This window comes from Sinohyriopsis cumingii, chromosome 15 (assembly GCF_028554795.1).
Source record: "Sinohyriopsis cumingii isolate HCF-2022 chromosome 15, ASM2855479v2, whole genome shotgun sequence".
Classification (NCBI taxonomy): Eukaryota; Metazoa; Mollusca; class Bivalvia; order Unionida; family Unionidae; genus Sinohyriopsis; species Sinohyriopsis cumingii.
In genome coordinates, this window is record NC_142975.1 from 134047339 (window position 1) to 134074352 (window position 27014).

At 37.0% G+C, this 27014-nt stretch overlaps 2 protein-coding genes across 4 annotated transcripts in view; one reads left to right on the forward strand and one right to left on the reverse strand.

Moving 5' to 3' along the window:
• LOC149782813 (centrosomal protein of 89 kDa-like) overlaps positions 1-27014 on the reverse strand; it is a 158149-nt gene that overhangs the window by 34950 nt on the left and 96185 nt on the right. For both annotated transcript variants that reach the window (XM_089934334.1, XM_089934333.1), the window contains 4 exons: positions 23090-23153; positions 16035-16138; positions 13638-13737; positions 11006-11047 (listed from right to left, as the gene is read on the reverse strand). In XM_089934334.1, the coding sequence (XP_089790460.1) occupies positions 11006-11047; positions 13638-13737; positions 16035-16138; positions 23090-23153 (310 nt within the window). The remainder of the gene's footprint in view (positions 1-11005; positions 11048-13637; positions 13738-16034; positions 16139-23089; positions 23154-27014) is intronic.
• On the forward strand, positions 2335-10823 carry LOC149782814 (uncharacterized). Of its 2 annotated transcripts, none has more exons than XR_016414461.1 (2): positions 2335-9460; positions 10262-10823. XR_016414461.1 is itself a non-coding variant. In XM_089934332.1 (2 exons), the coding sequence occupies exon 2, from the start codon at positions 4488-4490 to the stop codon at positions 8856-8858; it is 4371 nt and encodes a 1456-aa protein (XP_089790458.1). In that variant the 5' UTR covers positions 2335-2789; positions 3591-4487; the 3' UTR covers positions 8859-10823. The 2 variants fall into 2 exon arrangements, 1 of the variants encoding a protein (XP_089790458.1); XM_089934332.1 differs by having other exon boundaries at positions 2335-2789; positions 3591-10823.

The following is a 27014-nucleotide window of genomic DNA, read 5'->3' on the forward strand; positions in this document are numbered from 1 at the left end:
CAATGGAGAATGGATACAAGGCCGTACCATAATAAGCTCATCTGGCATTACTTATGGCATGGTGAAACTGAAATTCACCTAAAAATTTAACCAAAGTTTTAATATTCATTAATCTGTGTTCTAGACATTCAAATCAAATTTTTCAGTCTGAATATATTTTTAATTAATATGTTATCTGTTTTAGTCTAGTTATTTGTGTTCTGCAAGCATAATGGAAACATTTTCGTTTGGTAAAAAAGGAGTAACTCACTGTTCTTATCAGAGAACTAAATTATAATATTGAAATCATACTATTCTCTCCAGTACAATCTTCATGGCAAACATATCCAGATAAAGAACACATTCATATGCACCGTATTTATAAATCCCTATTTTCAAGCTAACTTATATATTTCATGTCTATATAAACAATACCTGTCCATGAAGGACAGTATTTATTAACCCCTATTTTCAGGCCAACCTACATATTTCACCTCGATATACAAGACATCTATCCACAAATGACTGCATTTTTTATGAAGCCTTATTTTCACACTCATTTAACTTCTACATAAAGGATATCTGTCCATAAAGGACAGTATTTAAAAATCCCTATTTTTTGTTAACTTGCTTATCTCATGTCTAAATACCACCTGTCCAGAAAGGACAGTATTTATTAATCCCTATTTTGTGTTAACTTGCATATCTCATATCTAAAGAACACCTGTCCAGAAAGGACAGTATTTATTAATCCCTATTTTGTGCTAACTTGCGTATCTCATATCTAAAGAACACCTGTTCATAAAGGACAGTATTTATGAACCATTATTTTCAAGCAAACTTACAAATTTCACTTCTATATAAAGGACAGAACAAACCCATAAAGGACATTATTTATGAAAGTATTTTCAAACAAATTCACATATTTCACTTCTGTATAAAGGACCTCTGCCCATAAAGGACAAAATTTAGTGATCTTTTGAGTATCCTTTATTGACAGGTTTAAAATGAAAATTCTGGGTCTATGAAAATTAAATTATAAATCACTTTAAAGGTTTTCTTAACCTGATATGATAAATATAAAACTCGTGAATAAAAAAACAAACATGTACATACTATATATAATTTTGTATGAAATACAGATCCAATACACTACTTAAAAGTGAAACTTGAAATAAATATGTGTTCACATGAAACTTGAAATATGTGTATTACTGGCTGTGATTCATGTACACACTGTCAAAGAAAAATGAATTGCTTTGCCCAACTGATTTTAAATGTGAGAAGATCCTCTGTTAAGCAAAGTTTTGCTTTTATATGGGATCATTTCTGGATTTCTTTTCTGCGATTGATAAATTTTGCACTGCATCTTATGTTGCCATATTTGTAAACTCTTCACTTGTGAAAGCTGAAATTGTCAGTACCTTTTACACTGTTTTGTCCATCTGATCATGTGACAAGATGATAGTTAGTTGAAAGTGACTTGAATTTTTAATAGTTGTACAAAGTTGGGATTCAGTCTGGATATAATGAGACTTCATAAAAAAAGTACATCAGTAGACCAATGTATTATGGACAGACTGGATGTAACTTACAGATGACTAAAAAATATTCATCATTTAGCAATGTAAAAACTAGATCTTGATGACTTTCATAACCCAGACTATCACTCTTAAGTGTCGAAAATTAATTGGGAAAAAAATCTCTAGAACTGCTTAGTGGATTGGTATATTTTTCCAGTGACTTAGTATAATCATTCAAGGCACAGATGAGAATAAAGTTCCTTTTCCTATAAGATTTTCAAGGTACTGAAGTGGTTTATATCTTAAGACTGACTCTAAAAGGAATGCCATGTCTTTGATTTTAAAATCTTTAACACAGAATCATAAGAGTGATGTTTCTGGTGGAAAAATGATATGTCTCAAAATATGTTAATGCAGGAGACAGCCTTATTTCTTTGGTTTTTTGTAGAGAATTAGCAGCATTCTAAACCTAATTTCAAGCAAAATTTCTGCAATTTAAAAAAAAATAAAGTTTAAGCTTGCTGAGGTCAAATATCATTTTTACAAGAAATTTTAAAACTATAATGATATGCCATTTACTGAATTAAAGTATTTTTAAAGAGGATACGGCTATCATTCAGCACTTTCTTAAATATGTGCCACAAAAAAATTCAATCTCTTATTTATACAGCTACAATTGCATTGATTGCAAATCTAATTCTCAATGAGGCGTCACTGTTCTAAGCATCTTTTATTTAAGGCATCTGTTCATCAGCGCTGTTCCATTTAAACATCGTTGGCACCAGGGAAGGCAGATTTTGAAAAATACATCTTGAAGAGTATGCTTGTGATGTTTTACCCCAACCCCTTGTATTATACATGTATTTATAAGTCTGTAAGTGGAGCCAGGTAAGCTTTGTTTTTCCAAGTGCCTAAGTTGGCTAATCCTCTTACGTAACCCAGTCTTTGTTTGAGCTCTTGAGTGGAAATCTGGCGGGAATCTTTGTACATGGGAACACGTGACGTAGACAACTTCAAAGAGCCGGAAGCCGACAATGGTAGGCTGGACAGTACATGGGGACACACAGACTGACATTTTTATGATTGACAGTTCGATCAAATGACCAGAGTCCGTCGCCATCCAATCGGGATGCGTTGTAGGTGGGACTTGATTCGAGAAACTGACATAAGACGTGTACAAGCCTGAAATTCGTCAGTTGGTGTTTAAGAGTCGCGGTGACACACACTCCGTTAGCCATTCGTAAAAATTGGCGGAATTTAGGAAATTCATGAAATAGCTTCGATCAGGTAAGTTTGATGTTACGTTGATTCTGCTTGATATGACTGCTGTTAATTGAAGAGAATTTGTCGTATGTATACATTTTACTTGTATTGAAGTATGAATAGTTAATTATGACCTTAATATTTTGCATTTTTTTCATGACTTTAGCTAGTACTTTTGTTTACGATTGATTACGATGTTGATTCGTTGCATCATTATTCATAATGTTACTATGTACACCTTATTTGTGAGGCGAAAATGTTCTCTTCTTTCGCTAGTAATATGTGTGCATATTATTTCGTGGATTATTACGTTTACGCCCTTTTGAAAGGACGATTTGTATTTGTGAAGAATTGTATTGCTCGCTAGCCGCTATAAGAATTAATATTGTAATTCTTTGCGTAGTTATATTTTGGTAGACAAGAAATTTGTTTACGTAATGATAGATTTTGCCATTGAGTAACGGATTGCCGTTTATCACCATTTGAATGTGAATATTGTGGATTTGGTACGCTTGTGTAGGAAATATATATAAATATATATAAATATATAGATAGTCATATTACTAATCGTAGTAATATTTTAGTACAATCGTATTTAAAATATTTTGTATGTATATACTGATAGGGCTCAGTATGTAGATATTTGAATCCTTTGTGTGATTGTGTTATGGCGCCATTTTTGTAAGCGGCGGAAGTGTATGGGAATTTCGATGTGTGCGCATGCGCGACCCAAATGTCCCGCCTTAAACTGATGGTTCAGTTCAGTGACGTAGTGTGAGGGAAGATTTTTATAACCCTATGCTAATACATTATACCTTTCAACAGGAAGCTTTCGGGGGACGAAAGAATTTCAGAGAATTTCGGGGGACGAGAGAAGTTCAGAGAATTTCGGGTGACGGTGAGAGATACCGAGTGAATTTCGGGTGACCTCAAGGGATACCGTCAAGGGTTCCGGATACTAGAAGAGGAACCGGAAGTCAAGATAACGGCAAGGAACAAGGATTATAGAAGAGGAAGCGGAAGTGGAGATCACGAAAGGAGAGAAAGACAAGGGAACGAAGAGATTTAGATGAGTAGCACTCAAGAAGGGAAAAATCTCCTCACACTGTGAACTCAAATGATGATCACAGGGATCATTGGGTGAAAGAGAGACATTGATTACTTTAAATTCTTTTAAATTTCATTTATTAAATTGTTATTGTTTAAATTTCATCTTTGTATTTCTTTTAATTTAACTGTCGGCATAGCTGACTGGGGGCTCGTAGCCATAAATATATTTAGTCAATAAATAATATAGTGTCCAGAATTAACCTTCTGAATAAGGACCAGGGGAACTTCTCATAATTCGTTAAAGTCTATAAGAAGAACCCCACCCCTAGACAACCACTACACCCCCACAGTGGGGGCTCGTCCGGGATATGAATTAGACATATATATTATTTTGGGACTTAAAGTTATTGGTAGAAGTATTAGTGAACAGTGTGAGATATTTTCCATTCTTTGTATTTGAAATTTTGTGATTTTCTCATCTTGTATTTTTATTGTCATATGTGCAGGCTTTGTAGATCTTCCATTCATAGCAGTACGTGTGAAGCAGATATCGAACAAATATCTTACCTGAACGAAACTAGTTGTTGTCGACAGGTAAGTATTTAAACTGGTATTACAAATATCTGTATATTGTTTGAATTTTGAGACAAGGTATCACTTTACATTAGTATAATGGCTACCGAACGACAAATGATAAAGGAATACCGCGCCATGGGGTCGGAAGATCTTGGATACGAGGGAGATCGCCTGGCAACCTTTATAGAAGAAAGGATCAAGGAATGGAAGGCCGAAAAAGCAGCGGAAAGAGAAGCCCAGAGAGAACTAGCCAAGATAGCAGCGGACCAAGAGTTAGCCAAGATAGCAGCGGACCAAGAGTTAGCCAAGATAGCAGCGGACCAAGAGTTAGCCAAGATAGCAGCGGACCGAGACGCCCAGAAAGAGCTGGAGCTAGCCAGACTCGCTCACACTCTGGAGATGGAAAAGGTCAGAGTTGAAGCTAGGACCAACGGACGGGACGACGCCAGTACAAGCTCTGGAACAACCGGCCGACCTTTCATCGACCACCGGATAGTCCAGATCAACATGTCACGCTTCAATGATAGGGAGGAGGCTATTGACGATTTTCTCGTCCAGTTTGAGAAACTCGCACGCGCTCATCAGGTCCCTGAACAGCACTGGGCCATTCATGTCTCAGCCTTTTTGCAAGGTGCAGCTCGGGAAGTCTACCACGGCTTAACTGCAGAAGAGGCTGATGACTACACTGCCCTCAAGAAGGCGCTTCTCTGCCATTATCGGCTGACCGCCGAGACTTACCGGAAACTTTTCCGGGACTCGGTGAAAAAGGTAACAGAGACCCACTCTCAATTCCACAACCGTGTTCGAGGTTTATTTGAGAAGTGGATGAAAATGGCCGAAGTCGAACGCACGTACGAAGGGCTACGCGAGGTAATACTCAAGGAACATGTCCTGGGTACTTACCGTCGCGAGTTGACAGTTTTCTTAGCAGAAAGAGAACACCGGACGCTCGAAGAGATCGCTAACATGGCGGAGCGATACGAGCAGGCGCACTCGAAGAGTGGAGGTTCCGGGGTTGCTGACCGACCCCGACCCTCTGAGTCGCGTCGTATGGGGGAGGTTGAGCCGGCTGTCCGTAACCGTCAGGGCGACGGGAAGGTCGGAGGGGCACCTACAGGTAGGGCTGCCGCCTATCGACCTGGACAGGCCTCACCCACGAAACCAGGACTTGCAAGTCGGCGAGGGCCGCCGACATGTTTTAATTGCAAGCGCCTGGGGCATTTTGCCAGGGACTGTCCCAAGGGCAGGCAGACCCAGGTGAATGTCGTAGCTAAGAAGGAAGGTGTGCCGGAAGCGAGTCGCAACCCAGCCAACCTTGCGGCCGCAACTGTCAATGGTGAAGGCGCCACCATCTTGTATGACACTGGGTGCAGCGTCCCCGCGCTTGTCGACAAGAAATATGTCAAGCCGGAGGACTATACAGGGGAGGTAATAGAAGTTCAGTACGCGAACTGCGCGCGTGACTCATTACCAGTAGCTGTCATTGACCTCGATTCACCATGCGTGAAGGGGAAAATTGAAGCTGCTTGCTTGGAGGGGCTATCACATGACGTCATATTGGGTTGCCGTTATGTGTTACCCCAGCCGAACCCCGAAACCTGCACACCTATGCCAGTGAGTGCTGTTGAAACCAGGGCCATGAGTCGACAGCCGAAACAAAAGCCAATCCAAGTTACATCGACACCGGTTAGTAATGTTATTCCAGCGGAGTTAAGGAAGCTGCAACAGGAGGACGCAACTCTGGCGCAGTTGCACAAACACGCAGAAGCGGGAACAGAAAGGGAAACTCCGAACGGCGCGGTGAAGTTTGTCTACAAGAAGGGAATCTTGTATCGCCACGCCAGGAAACACAACGAACACTTCAAGCAAGTCGTCGTGCCAAAGGAAAAGCGTTGCGAAGTACTGAAACTTGCACACGAGAGTCTCATGGGTGGACACATGGGAATTGCTAAGACGCGTGACCGTCTTGTAAAAGAGTTTTACTGGCCAGGGGTCCAGGGAGACGTAAAACGGTTCTGTCTCTCCTGTGACAAATGCCAGAGAATGGCACCGAAAACGGATCAGCGACCCATCCCTTTGGGGAGTACGCCCCTTATCGATGAACCATTTAGACGTGTTGCCATGGATTTAATCGGACCGATAAAACCCGCGTCTGCGCACGGAAATCGATATATTTTAACGGTTGTCGATTATGCTACACGCTATCCGGAGGCCGTTGCGTTGCGTAACATTGACACGGAAACCGTCGCGGAAGCTCTGTTTGCGATCTGGTCAAGAGTCGGAGTGCCCGACGAGATCTTGACCGATCAAGGAACACAATTTATGAGTCGTGTGATGGCGGAGGTGAATCGTCTCATGTCGATTAAACACCTCACGACTACACCGTATCACCCCCAATGTAACGGATTGGTCGAACGGTTTAATGGGACCTTGAAAAACACGCTCAAGAAATTGTGCGAAGGCCGCCCCAAGGATTGGGACCGGTATATTCCGGCCCTGCTTTTTGCATACCGGGAAGTACCGCAAGCGAGTTTGGGGTTCTCTCCCTTTGAACTCTTGTACGGGAGAACCGTACGCGGCCCAATCGCCGTACTGAGACAGCTGTGGACAGACGACCACGCTGTAGAGGAAGTACGCACTACCTACCAGTACGTCGCGGACTTGCGCAACAAACTGGAAGAGGTTTGTTCTCTCGCGCAAGAAAATCTCAAACGAGCTAAGGCGCAACAGGCGAAAAATTACAATAAGCGCGCAAAACCACGTCAGTTTGAGGTAGGGGACAAAGTGTTGTTGTTGTTGCCCCAGGAACACAACAAGTTGCAAGTTTCCTGGAGGGGTCCATACGTCGTCACCAAGAAGGTCGGAGGTCAAACCTACCGGATACAGCTACCGACGAAAGAGAAATTGTACCATGCCAATTTGCTCAAGAGGTACCGGGAAAGGGAGACCGCCAGCGATTTTGTTGTCGCAGCGATAGTCACTGAGGATATCGAAGGCGATACGGAAGGTGCTAACACTGTCCCGAGCTGTCCATTAACGAGGGCCGAGACTCCGTCGGACGTGGAGTGTGACCCCATGTTAACTGAAGGGCAGCGGAACGAGATAGAGACCTTGCTGGCCGGATATTCCGACGTGCTAACAGAAAAACCCGGGAGGACGACGCTTGTCGAGTTCGGGTTAAAGATGGTGGACGACCGACCAGTTCAGTGTAAACCCTACCCCTTGCCCCACGCGAAACGACAAGTTGTAAGGGAAGAAATCGAGCAGATGATTGCTCTGGGAGTAATCGAACCTGCCGACTCTCCGTACAGCTCACCAGTAGTCTTAGTGCAGAAGAAGGACGGCACCCATCGGTTCTGCGTCGACTACCGGAAGCTGAATCAGGTGACAGAATTTCAAGTTGAAATGCTACCTGACCCCGAACATATCTTCGCTTCGGTCTCGAAAGCGAAATATTTTTCCAAACTGGATTTGTCCAAGGGGTATTGGCAAATTCCGGTAAGGAAAGAAGACCGACCGAAGCTTGCTTTTGCTACTCCCGACGGGACATACCAATGGTTGGTGATGCCGTTCGGGGTACAAAACGCGCCCAGCGTCTTTACCAGAATGATGCGGAAGTTGTTGGAGCCCTTGCGCGATAGGGGTGTCCACAACTTCATGGATGACCTCTTGTTAGCTACAGAGACATGGGGTGAACACCTCGCTCTGTTAGCTGACGTTTTGGAGCGGCTACGTCAGGAGGGCTTGACAGCCCGCCCTTCCAAATGTCACCTTGGTTTCAGGACATTAGACTATTTAGGACATACCCTGAGCCAAGGCACGCTGTCTCCAGAGAAGTCGAAGGTGGAGCAGTTGAGAAACGCCGCACGCCCCACCACGAAAACGGAAGTGAGGTCATTCCTGGGACTGGCCGGATATTACCGGAGGTATGTCGCTAATTTCAGCGCGATTGCGGGCCCGTTGTCTGACCTAACCAAGAAACGGACCCCGAGTAAGTTCGTTTGGACAGATGCGTGTGAGCACGCATTCCAAACGCTAAAGGATAGACTTACATCCGACGCAGTTGTTCGTCTACCGGACTTGGATAAAGAATTCGTTCTGCGCACCGATGCATGCGACACGGGACTGGGAGCAGTACTGCTCCAGGAGCATGACAAGACGCTTTTTCCTGTCGCATACGGCAGCCGGAAGTTGTCTGCTGCCGAGAAGAATTACTCAGTATCGGAGAGGGAATGTCTTGGAATCGTGTTCGGCATATCACGGTTCGAGCGATACCTATATGGACGTAAGTTCATATTGGAGACCGACCACCAACCACTCGCCTATCTGGCGCAGGCAAAGTTGTCCAATGGTCGATTGATGCGATGGTCGCTGTTTTTACAGCAGTACCAGATGCAGATCAGATACGTGAAAGGATCTGAAAACGTAGGCGCAGATTTCATGAGTAGAAGCGCCGAAATGATATAGATCATTTGTTATATTTTCGTGTTCATACTCAGTTTAGCATTTAGTTCATTTTGCTGATTTTGTTCCTTATATCGTGTAACACTTTTGCTTTTTTAGTTTGAGTGAATAAAATCCTGATTTTATTCTCAAGCGTGGGGGGATGTGATGTTTTACCCCAACCCCTTGTATTATACATGTATTTATAAGTCTGTAAGTGGAGCCAGGTAAGCTTTGTTTTTCCAAGTGCCTAAGTTGGCTAATCCTCTTACGTAACCCAGTCTTTGTTTGAGCTCTTGAGTGGAAATCTGGCGGGAATCTTTGTACATGGGAACACGTGACGTAGACAACTTCAAAGAGCCGGAAGCCGACAATGGTAGGCTGGACAGTACATGGGGACACACAGACTGACATTTTTATGATTGACAGTTCGATCAAATGACCAGAGTCCGTCGCCATCCAATCGGGATGCGTTGTAGGTGGGACTTGATTCGAGAAACTGACATAAGACGTGTACAAGCCTGAAATTCGTCAGTTGGTGTTTAAGAGTCGCGGTGACACACACTCCGTTAGCCATTCGTAAAAATTGGCGGAATTTAGGAAATTCATGAAATAGCTTCGATCAGGTAAGTTTGATGTTACGTTGATTCTGCTTGATATGACTGCTGTTAATTGAAGAGAATTTGTCGTATGTATACATTTTACTTGTATTGAAGTATGAATAGTTAATTATGACCTTAATATTTTGCATTTTTTTCATGACTTTAGCTAGTACTTTTGTTTACGATTGATTACGATGTTGATTCGTTGCATCATTATTCATAATGTTACTATGTACACCTTATTTGTGAGGCGAAAATGTTCTCTTCTTTCGCTAGTAATATGTGTGCATATTATTTCGTGGATTATTACGTTTACGCCCTTTTGAAAGGACGATTTGTATTTGTGAAGAATTGTATTGCTCGCTAGCCGCTATAAGAATTAATATTGTAATTCTTTGCGTAGTTATATTTTGGTAGACAAGAAATTTGTTTACGTAATGATAGATTTTGCCATTGAGTAACGGATTGCCGTTTATCACCATTTGAATGTGAATATTGTGGATTTGGTACGCTTGTGTAGGAAATATATATAAATATATATAAATATATAGATAGTCATATTACTAATCGTAGTAATATTTTAGTACAATCGTATTTAAAATATTTTGTATGTATATACTGATAGGGCTCAGTATGTAGATATTTGAATCCTTTGTGTGATTGTGTTATGGCGCCATTTTTGTAAGCGGCGGAAGTGTATGGGAATTTCGATGTGTGCGCATGCGCGACCCAAATGTCCCGCCTTAAACTGATGGTTCAGTTCAGTGACGTAGTGTGAGGGAAGATTTTTATAACCCTATGCTAATACATTATACCTTTCAACAGGAAGCTTTCGGGGGACGAAAGAATTTCAGAGAATTTCGGGGGACGAGAGAAGTTCAGAGAATTTCGGGTGACGGTGAGAGATACCGAGTGAATTTCGGGTGACCTCAAGGGATACCGTCAAGGGTTCCGGATACTAGAAGAGGAACCGGAAGTCAAGATAACGGCAAGGAACAAGGATTATAGAAGAGGAAGCGGAAGTGGAGATCACGAAAGGAGAGAAAGACAAGGGAACGAAGAGATTTAGATGAGTAGCACTCAAGAAGGGAAAAATCTCCTCACACTGTGAACTCAAATGATGATCAAAGGGATCATTGGGTGAAAGAGAGACATTGATTACTTTAAATTCTTTTAAATTTCATTTATTAAATTGTTATTGTTTAAATTTCATCTTTGTATTTCTTTTAATTTAACTGTCGGCATAGCTGACTGGGGGCTCGTAGCCATAAATATATTTAGTCAATAAATAATATAGTGTCCAGAATTAACCTTCTGAATAAGGACCAGGGGAACTTCTCATAATTCGTTAAAGTCTATAAGAAGAACCCCACCCCTAGACCACTACACCCCCACAATGCTGATTTATTTTGGGTTGTAAAGAAAATCAAAAAACATATCTGAACTGCTTAACTGGTGACTCCTCAAAATTAGAAAGTACCTTTCTTGGGTACAAATAATATTTTACAGGAACAGCCATCAGAATAAAAAACATGTCGTCTGAATGAATGAAACACAAATGGTACTTACTGCTTTGGCATAAGTATCTCTTTCTAATGCATTTTTCTCTGCCTGAAAGTTACAATAGAGAGGTAAAATCACAAAAATTCTAATGCATACTCTAGATTAGTGGTTAAAAGACTACACACATATTGTATCTATATAACACTCATATTTTGTACTTTCATTTGTTTGAAACTAAGGTGATCTTATGTAAATATACCATATATACTTACCCATAGCGGAGTCCAACTGGCAAATCTGGATCTGGGATATCAGAACTTTTTTAGTAGTAGTCAGGAGAACAAGCAACATAGTCCCTGATCTGCTGTTTGTAGTTGGACATAACTTTTATGTGAGTATAATTATATAGTACAAATATTGCTTTCTGATGTTCTTAATTTGAAGGAAATCTTCTCTTTTAAGGCAGAAACCTAACCAGGTCTTTTTATCACCCATAAAGTGTTCATGTTGGAACAAGTTTGAAGATTGGACCAGAGAAATCATGTTCAAGTGTCTAGGCTAGATTTGTTACTATGGGCATGATTGCAATGCATAGTCTAGACTGGCTGAAGTTGCCTGAAGTTTATTTAAATAAGATTCAGTGGGATTTGGATCTGGATGTTATAGGAGTTTTTACAACATTTTATTTATTTTTTTAAATCCAGTTTTTGTAATAATTTGCAGAGATATTATCATTAGTATCACCTTTTGCACATTAAATAAAATGTACAGATCACCATGCCTGAAATAAACATAAAGCAAATTTGTATATGTTGAATGTGAAATAAAAGAATAATGAAATTTCCTTAAATACCTACACTCGTTTTAATATTTTCTTAGTTTTACCAGGTACACATGACTCAGTGCATTATTTGGTTTTGATAATGAGTCAGATCAGTAAAGAAATTAATAAAAGTGCATTTATCTAATTGTGCCACAAACAGACTGGAGCATCAGTACAGAATATTAATTTGAAAATCACACATACCTTAGAAAATTAATGGTTAATTGTAAAATAATTGCTGACTTCAAAATCCATGTAATAAAATGTAAATATTCAATAAGTATGTTTCTGTAGATAAATGTTTGTATCAAAAACTTATAGGTATGTGTGTGTGTATGTGTGTGTGTGTGATTTAGATTTTTAACACAGCTTTAAAAAAATTGCAGTCATATTATTATGATGTCTGCAGTGTGGCAGTTTATAGTGATGTCAAGCACAGGGGCATCATGCCACAGACATGTAGAACACGTAGAATCATGTCCCACTCAGTCACATTATCCTGACACCAGGCCGACCAGTCCTAACACTAACCTCTTAATGCTGAGGGCCAAGCAAGGCAGTTGCTAGTATCATTTTTATAAGTTTTTCATATGGCTTGGCTGGGGTTCAAACCCATGACTGCCTGCATCTGTTGCAGATGCTCTAACCACTTTGGCCACCGGAGCGGTCAAACTTATAGGTAAAATTTTTTATATTTGTGGTCAGACTTACTGATACCATAAAATCTGACACAAATTTGTTGGCTGTCAAAATATACTTCTACCCTAAGAACAAGCTATTATGATATTTTTTAAACATACATTATAAAATGTCAATATAAAAAATAACTTCCCTTGCACTTAAAGATAATACATTTGTGATAACTGATCTGCTGAGGATACATAAAAGCAATCAAATGGTATTTATAACACCCTCTGCATGATGTCATGCAATACTTTTTAACAGTATCTTATACACCAACCCCATGTTTAGAAGTCCTCTAAACAGGCATTACTGGGTTTCACTGACCTTGACCCTTCATCAAGGTATGCTGTAGTGAACTAAACTTATAGTGCAAAAACCATTATTTTCTTAATCGACTTACCATGACCATAAGCTTTAACCTTTTGAATTAAGAAATACTTAGGCTTCTTTATTACCCTAAGTGCAGATCATCCACAAACTTTGATCATGGTATGTGATCTAGAACCAAGTTATTATGCCCCATTTTATTTTCTTTCATTCAGTGACCTTGACATTTGATCATATGACCCCAAATCAATATGCTAGAACTTAAGTTTTTGTGCTGAAACTATTATTCATTTTTCATCTTTAGTGCCCTTGATCTTTCACCTTTTGAACAAAAAGCACTTTACTCCAAGTGCAAGCCATTAGCGATGTTTAGTCCATGTCTCTGATGTAGAAACCATTATTTTTCATTCCATGACCCAGATCTCTGACTTTCTACCCCAAAATCAATAGGCTTGTTCCATACTTTAACAATTCAGCTACACATTTTGGTCCAGGTGTGTGACATAGAACTAACATTATGTGTGGAAACAAGTTTCATTCCCAGTGACCTTGACCTTAGTAAAATCAGAAGGCTTCTTTCTTATCCTAAGGACAAACCAATCATAAAGTTTGTTAAAAGCAAAAGCAATAGAATGAACTGAAGTTATTGTTTGTAAATATATAAATGTCAAAGTAAAAAGCCACAAAGTGAATTACCCAGGCTGACACTATTTAATGTTGTATCCATGTAATTATCCAATGATAATTCCTGATTCCACCAAGCAATGTACTACAATAATAAATACATATAACAGTTCACGTGTAATCATCTGACTGGGATTGATAGATAATTATAATATATCAACCATACTCAGGGAAACTTACCACTTTAATAATAGATCCTAGGTGCTCCTGAATGGAGATCTCCTTGTTCTCAGATTGCTCCACAGCTCTCTGGAAGAGCATCATCTTTTGCTGTGTCTTCCTGCAATGGCAGTAGAAACAGCAAAATCAGGTCATCACTTTATGCTGACAATGGCTATTGTATTGTTTCATAAAGCTTATGTGAGTTACCAGTAATTTAAAAAATATATGCACTTTAGGGCACAATTATTCTTCATGCATTCTCTGTGCTTCACATAAAGTAAACTCCCTAAGCCATCTTGTGTTGGGAATGAAATTATGTCCCTTTCATAGATTCAGTGTGTTGTATAAAAAGGTTTGCACACAAATATTGGGCAATTCTGAAAAGGAAGCTAGGTAACAAAGAAACAAGTCCACGGAAGTTTTATTGTACACGCATCAGCCTATTACTGTGGTTTCAGCAATTTTCATGGGTCTCATTGTGCATGGTTTTGTTAAAAGAGACATTTGTGTGAGCAGTTAAATTTGCAGATTTGCCCGTCAAAGTTTGCATATCTGCAGGTATTTAATATCACTGATTAACCTCCCTAAATACCCAAAATAAAGAATACCAAAACAAAACTATGCCAAAAACAGTCATTGCTTGAATGGTTAAAATATTACTACCACCTGTATGAGCACCTGTTAAGAGTAATCACTTACACTATGTTTCTCTCCAAGTGCATGACCTCAAAAAGAGCTCACAAAGGCAACAATACTAAGCCAATTGGTTATAACATGTGTGTGATCCTTTTACTGTCCATAAAGTTGCACCATCACTACTTCCTGGCGAACATTGCATTAACACAGTGGCTTAGGTGTTTTAAAATTAAACTTAAGAGACCCCTCGTTTTGGATAATGTCATCATTTCACATGCGAAGAAATGACATGAATAGCTAGCTGTTCCTTGTTTAATGCAATCTGCAGGCACTGAGAATATGTGTTGCCACTGAAGTTCAAAGATGCCAACTAATCTGAAAGACAATGTTTCTTTGTTTGTTCCTGACTCATGTAGCAAACAAAAATAAAACACTAGACCTGTCAATAAGAAAAGACTATAAAGAAGAATTATAATCACACTTCCACAACTGGTTTATTCTGTTCAGAAGACCCCTTATTTTCAGTAACAGAGAAGCTGGAAAATTCTACTGAAGAAGGAGAAATTAATGAAAGTGTCTTCTTTCTCTGATAAGTGCAGCTGGAGTATGCAAAATTCTAGCTTTCTGCAGACCATGATTTACAAAATCTACAACAATTTTTTCTTGAATATTTGGAAAATTTAATAGTCCGGGTGAGTGTCCCAAGAAGACATCATGTGGCCACACTTTCTCACAGACTGTGATGACATTATTCTTTAATACAGTAATAAATTAAAATATATACAATGTCACATTCAACACACCTTGTTTGTATGTAGCATGTATGGAGTACACTCCTGTGAACTCTATAGACGTAGTAAAGATTATCACAAAATTTGCCAGTCTTTTTTTCTCTGTAAGAGAGTTCTCAGAGTTTTATACAACTTTTATTGAAAAAAAGTTAGTATACATACTTACAATAACAATGTTTAAAAATTCAGCACGGTGAATCAAATATCTAGTATAGATACCTTATATGACATGGTTCCTGCTGTGTCAATCTAGACTGAAGAACATAACAGTGTCAAGTGAGCAAGCTGTCATTATTCCTTGCATAAATAACCTACCGGATCCTAGATATCAAATGATTTTGATTGTAAGTGTATCCAACCCCTGTACTATTCTTCACTCTAAGGTAGGATGCATGCACATCAAACAGATGGTGTGTTTTTCTTGGCAAGAAAAAGAAAGCTAAACAATAGCTATGGGTAAGCTATTGCTGCTATTAAAGCAAAACATTTCTAACCAATGACAATACTGAAATATTTTGATATTGGACAGTTTCTTTGCAGCAAACAAAGATCAAATTCCTACTCCTTTTCATGTAATTTTACTGAATTTATCTTCACCTTTGATTCCAGATATGTAATGAATGGTCTTTGAATTCTCTCACATTATGTCAGCAATAGATGCCACATTTTGCATGTAAACAAAGCAAAATGTTAGTTATGCAAGATACTTTATTAAGTAAAAGGAAACCACCCTGTGCAAAAAATGAAATAGGTGGTACATATTTTTTTCTTTGCTCATGGAAGACAGTCCACAGTAGCCTAGTGTTTAGCATGCAGTGCTAACAAACCAAAGGCCACCACTTTGAACCCTAACCAGATTAGCCTGGACTGGCTACTGTTGGTCTTTCATGTGTTGATGTGCTGTTATATTCCAAAGCATAAAACACTTATACCAAGAAATCCAAACCTATATGGTAGAAATATATTTTAAAAAAAGGTATCTGGGAACCTGACTGATCTGTTCATCACTTTGACCTCTGCCACTAATCTGCGGTTTTCTGCTGCCAAATCTACTGTATGTCTTGTAATGGTTTTCTTCTCTATCTCTAATGCCTGAAATATGTAATAAGATTCTGTGAAAATAAAAATAGTGCAAGAAGTGATACAATGGTTACTTTTATAAAGTGGTTGCCTGGTCTCAACCATATCCATTTCCTCTGTGAAATTAATTTCTCTATAAAAGTCAGGTATTTATGGTTACTAGCTTTTCCTAACAAACAGTGGTTTCTCAATGCTTAAAGTCATCATTCAAGCATATCTATCAAGCAAAAAGACTGTTTCCCCAAGAAAGACATATCATATCTTGATTATATTCATCACACACACTATTCAATCTATCAGTATCAATTCAAATTGGCTAATCTCCCCATTGTTATTCAAGGATTTGAAATAAAGCCACAAATGTTCTTAAAACTTTGTTTTGGGGTAAATACTAGAAGTAAATCAGCATTCTCAGAAGTCCCCCATTTTGGGGAGGGATGATGACTGTATTAATTGTAATCATCACAAAAAATTTTGAATTTGTTTCAGTTTATCAAATTTTATATACTCAACAATTTCTATCGGTATTTGGGAATCAATAAAATGGTAGTCTACATATATTTTATGATGCAAAAAATCAACATCAGGTTTGAAAAACTGCTTGTTTTTCTTGAACCCCAAACATCTTAAGTATAACAGTATAGAAATGCCTGCAAAAATCATTATGTGCAATATGCATTGTCATCCAAGGAAAAATGAACCAATAGCCATGTTGTACATAACAGATCTATCCTCATCAAATATCCATCCACCCATATTTGAAAAATAAATGTTAATAGGTAATTAATCATTAGGTTACTCTTTATAATTAAGAAAAGAAAACTACAGACATTATTTTTTTGTAAGAAATTCTTCTGGTTGAAACTTATTAAGGTATTGTATGCCATAATCTGCAATTTCACTGCAATGAAGATGAAAATTCATGCACATTTAGCAGTAAATATATAATGGAAGCAGTCTTTAATCTTGAAAAGCATTACATTTCTTTGAACAAAAATGACCTGTCAATCATTGGGTTGAGACTATATTTGGTCTATAGTAGGTCTGTAACTTCTGTGACAGCCACCTCCAGCTGCAATATACAAGCAGCTGAACAAGGTTCCTCCTTACCATACATAAATATATATATATAGTACAAATAATACTATCATACAGGTTAGAGAATTTTTAATTTGTACTATACTGAGATTCAAATCCAGGTATGCTGTTAAATGGCACCCATTGCCTTGCCTGCAAACACAAACCCATATTCACTCATGACTAAGCACACATCACATGACAATCTAGTAATTAATTCTCATCTATCTATACAGTCATTCCGGATTTCTATAAAACAAATCAATGTCTATAGAATCAATTATAGAGAATTGTAAATATACACCAGACAGAACGGAAAATTAAAAATTCTCTAACCTGTATATATATATATATATATATATATATATATATATATATATATATATATCCATCCATGTATGTATGTGTATTATATATATATATATAATGTGTGCTTAACTTTTGTCAATTATAGTAGGATGTAAATGGATTTCAATGGTTACCATCTTGTTCATGATTGTAAATTGTGAACAAAATGTTTAAAAGCATTTGAAATCATTGCCAGTTTTGTTTGAAATTAGACTAGGTTTTTCCACTGTACATATTAACAACCTATTACATTGTAGGTCAAGTGAAAATGTGTATAAATAGGGATTTGGTAAACAAATTATTCATTCCTGTTTTATATCACTCTCTGGAAATCCATTTAACAGAATTTACAGTTGTGTAGTAACCTGTGAGGAATTATTTATTTATAAACAAGACTATTGGAACTTATACAGATTATTCTATATTTCTGGACATGTGATAGGACATTTAGGATTACTTGGGATTTAATTCACAAAAGCTGTAAGTGTATTTTGAATTTTCACTTTGTTTTGTAAAGAAAGAAATTGGTTACTGATTTTACTTAAATTGTTGCTTTCACCTATTTGTTACTTAACTGAAGACCAAGAGTCTCACACACACATACACACACACACATATATATATATATATATATATATATATATATATATATATATATATATATATATATATATATATATATACAAAGACATATAATAAATAAAATATATACAGGAGGTAAAACTTGAAGAAATCTGTGAACTCTTACATCAGAATTTATGAATGATTTATTTATGGAGTGAACTCTTTGAATGAGCAAATAAATCCAATTGCCTGAAGTGATAATAATAATAATAATAATAATAATAATAATAATAATAATAATGGCACTGGTGCTTACTTTGCGTTCAAGAACCAAGTTTGAAAGGTGAACCTCGATTGACAGGTCACCTGTGTATGAAGGCCAGTTAGGCCATTCTAATGGGTGGTTACTTAAGACAGGTTTGACTACATATAGCTTTACATTAAATATGGGTCTTAGTACACCATTATTTTTATGAAGAAAACAAGTTATTCCTTGTCATAAAACAAAGGACACTCAACATCGAAATATACTGAATGTGCATGTGTGTGTGCATGTGATTTGGATTTTTAACATTGCTTTAAAAAGAATTCAGTCATGTTGCTATGATGTCTGCAGTGTGGCAATTTATAGTGATGTCTAGCACTGAGGCATCATCCATAGACATGTGGTATTATGTCCCATCCAGTCACATTATTCTGACACCAGGCCGACCAGTCCTAACTCTAACCTCTTAATGCTGAGCACCAAGTGAGGCAGATGCTAGTAAATTTCTGTTAAAAGTCTTTGGTATGACTTGGCTGGTGTTCGAACACGTGACCTCCTACATCCGAGGTGGACACTCTAACCACTTAGGCCACTGGAGCAGTGAAACATACTGTATGGTCTTTTTATATCCATACATGGGATAGAACCAGAACATCACACCAGTAGATTTACAAATTTTAATCTGTAAATTGGCTTCTCAACATAAATGCAAATCCACCAACATTACCAACAGGTGCCCCTGCAAGAGGAAATTCATGTGGGGTAGAAGTCTTTAACATAGATCAGTAACCAAAAAAGACAACATCATCATAATACTGTTGTCAACCACTAAATTGCAAAATCATACAAGTCATGATAATGGTTTAAAATCTTGAAATCACAAGTTTACTGGCAAAGATTTACTAGATTTTGACTGCCTATAAATCCACTAACCCCCAATTCCATGAGTGTGCTCGGAGTTGCCAGTGGTTTTCCATTTCTGCTAACACAGTGCTGAATTCAGTCATGGTAATCATTTTATCCTCAACAGGCAGAGTACAGCCTGATAATTTCACTGAGACTACTTTGCGTTGCCATGAGAAGTTCAGAACAGAAACATATTCAAGAATGCAGCAGTGACTAATTATTTTACCAGCACTAATGGTTACTAATGTATGGCTCCAACAACAATTCAGACTAGTGTACCTGTAATAGTTAACTAAGTCATGATTCCCACCACATCCTAACCAACAGTGGTTGCATCAAAGATTCCACACACTGCATGAATGACTACACACATGTTTGTATCTCATGAGTAGTGTGGTTCTATTGGTGATTTTATCTTGTAGCTGTTGTTTCACTTTGATTATTTTCTCAAGTCTGTAACAATGAGGGTCAATCATAGTTCTTCTATTAATAATGTGATCATGAAGTATAACTTCTTGACAATCTTGCCTACCTTTAATTCAGGTTTCAACATGCACATGTACTTCTAACCAATTGCTCATTTTTACTGGTACAATTGCCTTATGATTATAGAAAAAATCTGCTTGAGGAATATTTATGTCTCTAGTGATTATGTGTTCTGGGGGTCTAGCACCACGTTCATATAGAAACACAATGATTACACCACTGAATCATGCCTAAAATGATCATGCACATCTTTGTCCAAACATTGTTACATGGACAAGTGCGTCCTTGTTGAATAATAGTGAAGATTTTTTCTTCTTGGTTAAGTCATTGTTGATGCAACATAATCAATGGGGAATCTCAGATAAATTTTACAACAAATGATCTGGTGTTTCTGCTACTACCAGTACCTGGTACTGCAAGGATGGAAAAAGTTGGTACAAGACCAAATTTTACCTGTACAAATGCTTATCAACCAATCTCATCAATGCATGGTTTATTACTTGCATAGAGTGGAGAAAAGTACTTTAGAGTAAGGAAACTGAATGAATTCATTTCTGACCATTAGGAATCTGTGTTCGTAATGGGCAGCTCACATGTCAACACCACAACAAGTTACTTCGTTCCACACAGCACCTCGTATTTGATCTTATCTGTAACTCAGTAAATTATCAGGTCAGCATCATTAAATGTAGCTAAAAATACCTTATTTGTTTTACACTATATTTTAAAAATGAATTAGTTACTTTTAGCTACATTTAATGATGCTAATCTGAAAATTGACAGAATTACAGATAAGATAAAATTCACGATGCTTTTGGAACAAACTATAGTGTAATCACATTCCATTATTGTCAAGATCAGTCACCAACTTAATCCATACACAATTAACAACTTTGGTTAAGAGTTCACTTAAAAACTAAATAGTTAAATTCTTTCCATGGTTTGACGGAGTGTAAGCCTTCAAATTCAGCATGGCTAGATCACGTGACTTACAATCATCTATAAACAGAAACCAGCAAAATTCCAAACCAAGCTGGTACCCCCCCACATAAAAGATGTGGTTATTAATTTGTTTTGAATAAAGAGTAAATAAAAGCACAAATTGTACTTTTTTTAAATTCACAGAGTCCATTTTTTAATTTTTTACATGAAGTTGTCCATCACTGTGCCATGATTACAGATTCTTCAACGCAAATGGAATGAAGCAGAAAGTGATAAAAGTAAACATATCGTAAACAGAAAGAGGATTGCTTTCATTTGTATTGTTTTATCTGGAATTGAATACAAAGTCTTGCAATCCATCAAAGTGATTCGCCAACTCTCCTTCTGGCACTGAGCTGTTGCCAGTGGTCACTGATCGAAGTCAGAACTATAACTGTATGAATAGATTCAGTCGGCTTCTTAGAGAATTTGATGTTGAGGCAGATAATTTTAAAGACTTTAAACACATTTTACAGTTTGTTGGTACATGAATACCGATAGCCTCATCTTTTTTTCTCATACAGAGGCAAATTTTATGGGAAAAGAATGGCATACAGGTGTAAAAGAACCTGTGATGATCAACAAAAATGATTTTTTCACACCCTCGACATAATCAAGATACATGGGCTTGACTATGTATGTATGTGTGTGTGTGTGTGTATGTGTCTATGTATGTATGTATGTATGTATGTATGTATGTATATATACATGCACACAAGTGTACTTCTTGAATTATTACAGAAAATAAAAAATACAGATCATAACGTAGTTTTGTATAATTACTGTTACACAGCTGTGCTTAGATTAGAGCATGAATGGCATAAAGCCACCATAAGATGATACACTTTAATGGCTACTCTAAGCAGTGTAATAGCAAGGGATATATGCATAAGCTTTATAATAAGATGATACACTTGAATGGCTACTCTAAGCAGTGTAATAGCAAGGGATCTATGCATAAGCTTTATAATAAGATGATACACTTGAATGGCTACTCTAAGCAGTGTAATAGCAAGGGATCTATGTATAAGCTTTATAATAAGATAATATACCTGAACGGCTACTCTAAGCAGTGTAATAGCAAGGGATCTATGTATAAGCTTTATAATAAGATGATATACTTGAATGGTCACTCTAAGCAGTGTAATAGCAAGGGATCCATGTATAGGCTTTATAATAAGATGATACACTTGAATGGCTACTCTAAGCAGTGTAATAGCAAGGGATCTATGTATAAGCTTTATAATAAGATAATACACTTGCATGGCTACTCTAAGCAGTGTAATAGCAAGGGATCTATGTATAAGCTTTATAATAAGATGATACACTTGAATGGCTACTCTAAGCAGTGTAATAGCAAGGGATCTATGTATAAGCTTTATAATAAGATGATACACTTGAATGGCTACTCTAAGCAGTGTAATAGCAAGGGATCTATGTATAAGCTTTATAATAAGATAATACACTTGCATGGCTACTCTAAGCAGTGTAATAGCAAGGGATCTATGTATAAGCTTTATAATAAGATGATACACCTGAATGGCTACTCTAAGCAGTGTAATAGCAAGGGATCCATGTATAAGCTTTATAATCAAGCTGTTTAATTAGACCAGATAAATGACAATAAATACAAACAGAATCCATATCTCTAAAACAGTGTTAACATTTTTAATGTTATAGAGATTATCCATCAAAATGTATGTAAACCAATCATTTCAAATCATAAATTTACTCTGTGGATTATACACAACTCAAGTTTTAATTTTATGACAGATAAAAAGGAATTTATGCCTGAAAGTCAAATTTTAGCTTCATTTAGAGTATGATTGCATCAAGATGGATGCAGCATAAAGTAATGACAACAGCTGATCAGGTTTTAAATTGTGGACTAAGTGGTTAGAGTGTCTGCCTTGGAAGCAGGAGGTCACAGGTTTGAACCCCAGCCGAGTTATAACAAGAACTTATAAAGATGTTACAAGCAACTGCCTCACTTGGCACTCATCATTAATAGGTTAGTGTTAGGACCAGTTGGCCTGGCATCAGGATAATCTAACTAGGTGGGACATGATGCTAAATGTCTGTGGAATGATACCCCAGTGCTAGACATCAATATAAACTGCCACAATGCAGACATCGTGGCAATATGACTAAAATTGTTAAAGCTACATTAAAAATCTAAATCACAAACACAAATTGTATCCATGAAGTAAATAAATATAAAAAAAGCAATTTAGCACATGAGAGAACCAGTATAGTGATTATTATCACTTTTTTATGCAAAATAATAAAAGACTGCATATAAAGTTATAACAATTACAAAACTAAATTAACCTTACCTGTAAATTTGAATTCAATGAATCTATCTCTCGTTTGTGTTGTTCTTCTTTGTCAATTACTAATCTGCAATAAATTTTAAAAGACATTTTCAAATTTATTTTGTACAAAATATAAAATGGACAGTTTTAGTGTGGTTTCTGAGTCAGTCTGACATGCTGCATTAAAAGCATATTTGAAACAGAACTCCCAGAAGTCCTGACAACATAACATAATAATGACATGCTAATTCAAATAATTTGTCCACTCATAGTCATTTATAGAAGCCAACAGCCTTTATTTCCTACTGATTCACTGCACCTAATCATGGACTCTATTGTCTAGTGCAACAATATATGAGACTGTCACAAGGATTTAGCAACCTAAGAAAAATATTTTCCTCAGTGAATATAATTTTTCTGAGATTTATGCATTCTTATAGCAACCACAATAAAAATCAAAATCTGTCTTGAGCAACCTCTGCTTTCAGCAACCATCTGTCATTTACAACTACAGTCATTAAATTTATTATATAAATGCACTGTTGTGAGTGACCAAGTGCAGAACCTGACCAGCAACCATGACTCTTTTTAAAGGCATAATAAGTTATCTGACACTGCTATGAATAACTGCATTGCAAAAAGAGATAAACACAACTGACCTCATACCTGTCAACAATCACGCCGGGAAAAAACTCCCAATTTGTGGGGTCTTTTCACACCTACTTCCCGATGTCATAATATCTCCTGATTTTTGCAGAGAAATCCCGATTATTACATTGTCTATTGTTTATCATTTCTCCTAAAATAATTCTACATAAATTTGATACATTGTATGCAATCCACATAAGCCACTTTTAATTTTTTCACCTGTGAATACTGTTGCTATAAAATAATTATTATACTTCAAGGAATGTTTTCTTTTGTAAACAGAAGGTTAAAAGTAAACATTATTCACATAAATTTAAGATTTTTTTTATCCCCATAACAATAATAATATCAGAAAATAAACCACAACAAAAAATAGACCACAGCAATAAAACTGTAAGCAATTAGTTTCAATACCAAGAATGATCACTGTGAATGCTATAGCATCTCCATTCTCATGCAAGAAACTTACATGAGAAAATACTACATATACACAACAGTTAATTACCATCATTAAATTGTATAAAGGAATTTAAAAGAGCAAAAACATGGCCACACAGAAGATATGCCCTTAAAAATAGTTGACAATACTGGTATGTTACTATGTAAACAATGTTAAATGCCTTACAAGTTGACAATAAGGAAATAACATGTGATATAAAATGTGGGGAAAAACGTTGCCACATGTGTAAGCTTGAGACTGCGTATTTAGGCACCATTAGTTACAATAAAATAGGGCGTTAAATGCCATTAAATTGCTGGTGCATACGTAGCACACTGTAGAACATATTGGAGGGCCAGTCCTTTACACAAGACAGCTGCAATGATAAGAATTAACTTTTAATTAGCCACACTGGATTTCTTGCTTGTTTACTTAAGACTAACCTTAAACTACTGTGCAGTTTGGCCACAGCTACCAGAATATGAAAATAGGGCCCGTCCTGGGGAAAATAAGGCAAGTCACAGGGAGAAATGGTGCATCCTTTGAGAAGTTCATGCATATTGGACCCGAAAGATTGGTCAATATTTAGTCAAAACAGGCTTAAAAAAAATGCAGTGAAAACCCTTCTGATTTTAGGTCTCATTCTCCCTATTTTTTTTAATTCATACTCCCTACCTGGTTTCTGAAAAGTTGACAGGGGTATGTGACCTTCATTTAATCTTTGTAACTATGACCACTTAAGCGGGTCTGCAGGCAAAGTGCAGTTTGTTCTAAACAACATCACTATGAACAATCACATTGCAAGAATGGAGGCATTTAAACTGAATTTTGTATCTGAGTCTTCATAAACATGACTGCTTAGGAGGATTTGTTCTATAGAAAACTAAGGCTGAGCCTGGCTTCTGGTTTTCTAAAACCTACAGATCATGCAGGTAGCAAAGTACAGTAAACCAAACTAATGTACATGTCACTAACTACCATTGCAGTCCCAAGTCATGTTACAATTAACCATTCCTTCTTCAAAGTGAATAATCATGGATGTACATAGTCAATTGTATGGTTCATTTTGTTTCTAGTTTATCTTAGGCAATAAAATCATAATTAGAAACCTTCTTAAAAGGCTTCATTGTTGCAGTCATGTTGTTTGTTATTTGAGTTAATCCATAAAGCCTGGGATGGATGAAGTCTTTTTCGATAATATGTGATTATCATTTTCCAGACCTGATTGTCATTTTAAAAGATTCATACAGTCTGTTACTTTTTTGGTGTTGCAGTTGTTAAAACCCACACATCAAGCTGACAATTGTTCACTGTAGGGATTTTTAAAAAATCGAGTAATCTCTTTATGTTTTTGGTAAATTATGACTGACTTTTGTCTCTCAAAAAATTTATTTGGTTTCTGGATGCATTTATTCTATTTTTTTTCACTCACTGGTACATGTATATTCCATATTTGCCCAAGGCATGATAAAAGCTGCTAATTCATACACATGATAAGTGTTGTCATAGTTAACTGTACAAATTCTTATGCTACATTTGAAATAACTCTGAAATTTATCTGCATATGATGTTAGCTTATAAAGCAATGACAAAATAAAAATTACCTTAGTTAAATTTGCAACTGATATGATAATTGTTTGTTGTTGTTGTGGGGTTTAACGCCATTTTTCAGCACACGATAGGCTATGCATGGCGGCCAGTATTAATGGTGGAGGAAGAACCCGGGAAAACCCCGGGAAGAACCACCGACCCACGAGAAGCTACTGGCAAGCTTTCTCACATACCCACATGGGCTGAATCCTAGACTCGAACCCACACAGACAGAGGTGAGATGGCAGAGATCCGTAACGGAGAGTGCTTCGGGCCACTCAGCCACTCGGTAATTCATGTACACCAAATCTTCAAATATATTGTGAATCTTTATTGATACATATAAATCTTTCTTGTTATAAAAATTATTTTGAGAGGAAATTAATGTTCTATTTTAAAAAAAACTATGAATATAGAATAAAATGCATGTACAGTAATTGTGGTCATTTTTCTGTCTTAATTACTGCTGAATTTCGACCTCGAATACTGATCACCGTGCACAAAACTGTTATGTGAGACCACCCATCGTCAGAGATTGCTTTTTGTTGGCAGAATAAGTGGTCTCTCAAGACAGGTTTTGCTGTAACTGTTCTATTATATAAAATTTAACTTTCTAATACTCTTCTGCTTTAACAGTAATGTAAAAGCATTCACTAAATTTTCTGTAATATTAACAAATAAAAACCCTGAAAAAAGAAAAGCCAAAAAACTAACTTTTCATTTTAGTCTGTTACATTCTGATAAAGCAAATTTTTAAGTAACTGTTTCTCTGAGAATAAATACCCAATCACATTATGTTAGGAATATTAGCCAGTTACCTTGCTAATCTAGCCCTACTGAAATACTAAAAAAAAAATCATCTTTTTCCCTGTCAATTTAATAGTCAAAGGGCAATAACTCTTTCCCATTACCTCCCTTTTGCATGTCAACTGTTTTTAACTGAGTGAGATCCAAACGAGGATGCTCACATGGGGGTGGGGTGGTTTGGAGGGTTTATAAGTATTGTGATTGGGTAAGTATTCTCAGAGAAATATAATTTCATTAAAAATTTGCTTTCTCCATCAAATACATTCCCCAATCACATTACGTTAGGAGAATAAGTAATAGGAGCTGATGCTGAGCATTCAGGGCTCACAGTACTAATTCAGTTCCCATAGCAAACCTATGCAAACATGCTCATGATCAAACCTATATTTATCAGTATAGATGAAAACTGGATGTTAGCTTCTGTGGAGAGAAAAGGATATGAACTGCAGCATTTTCTGGACC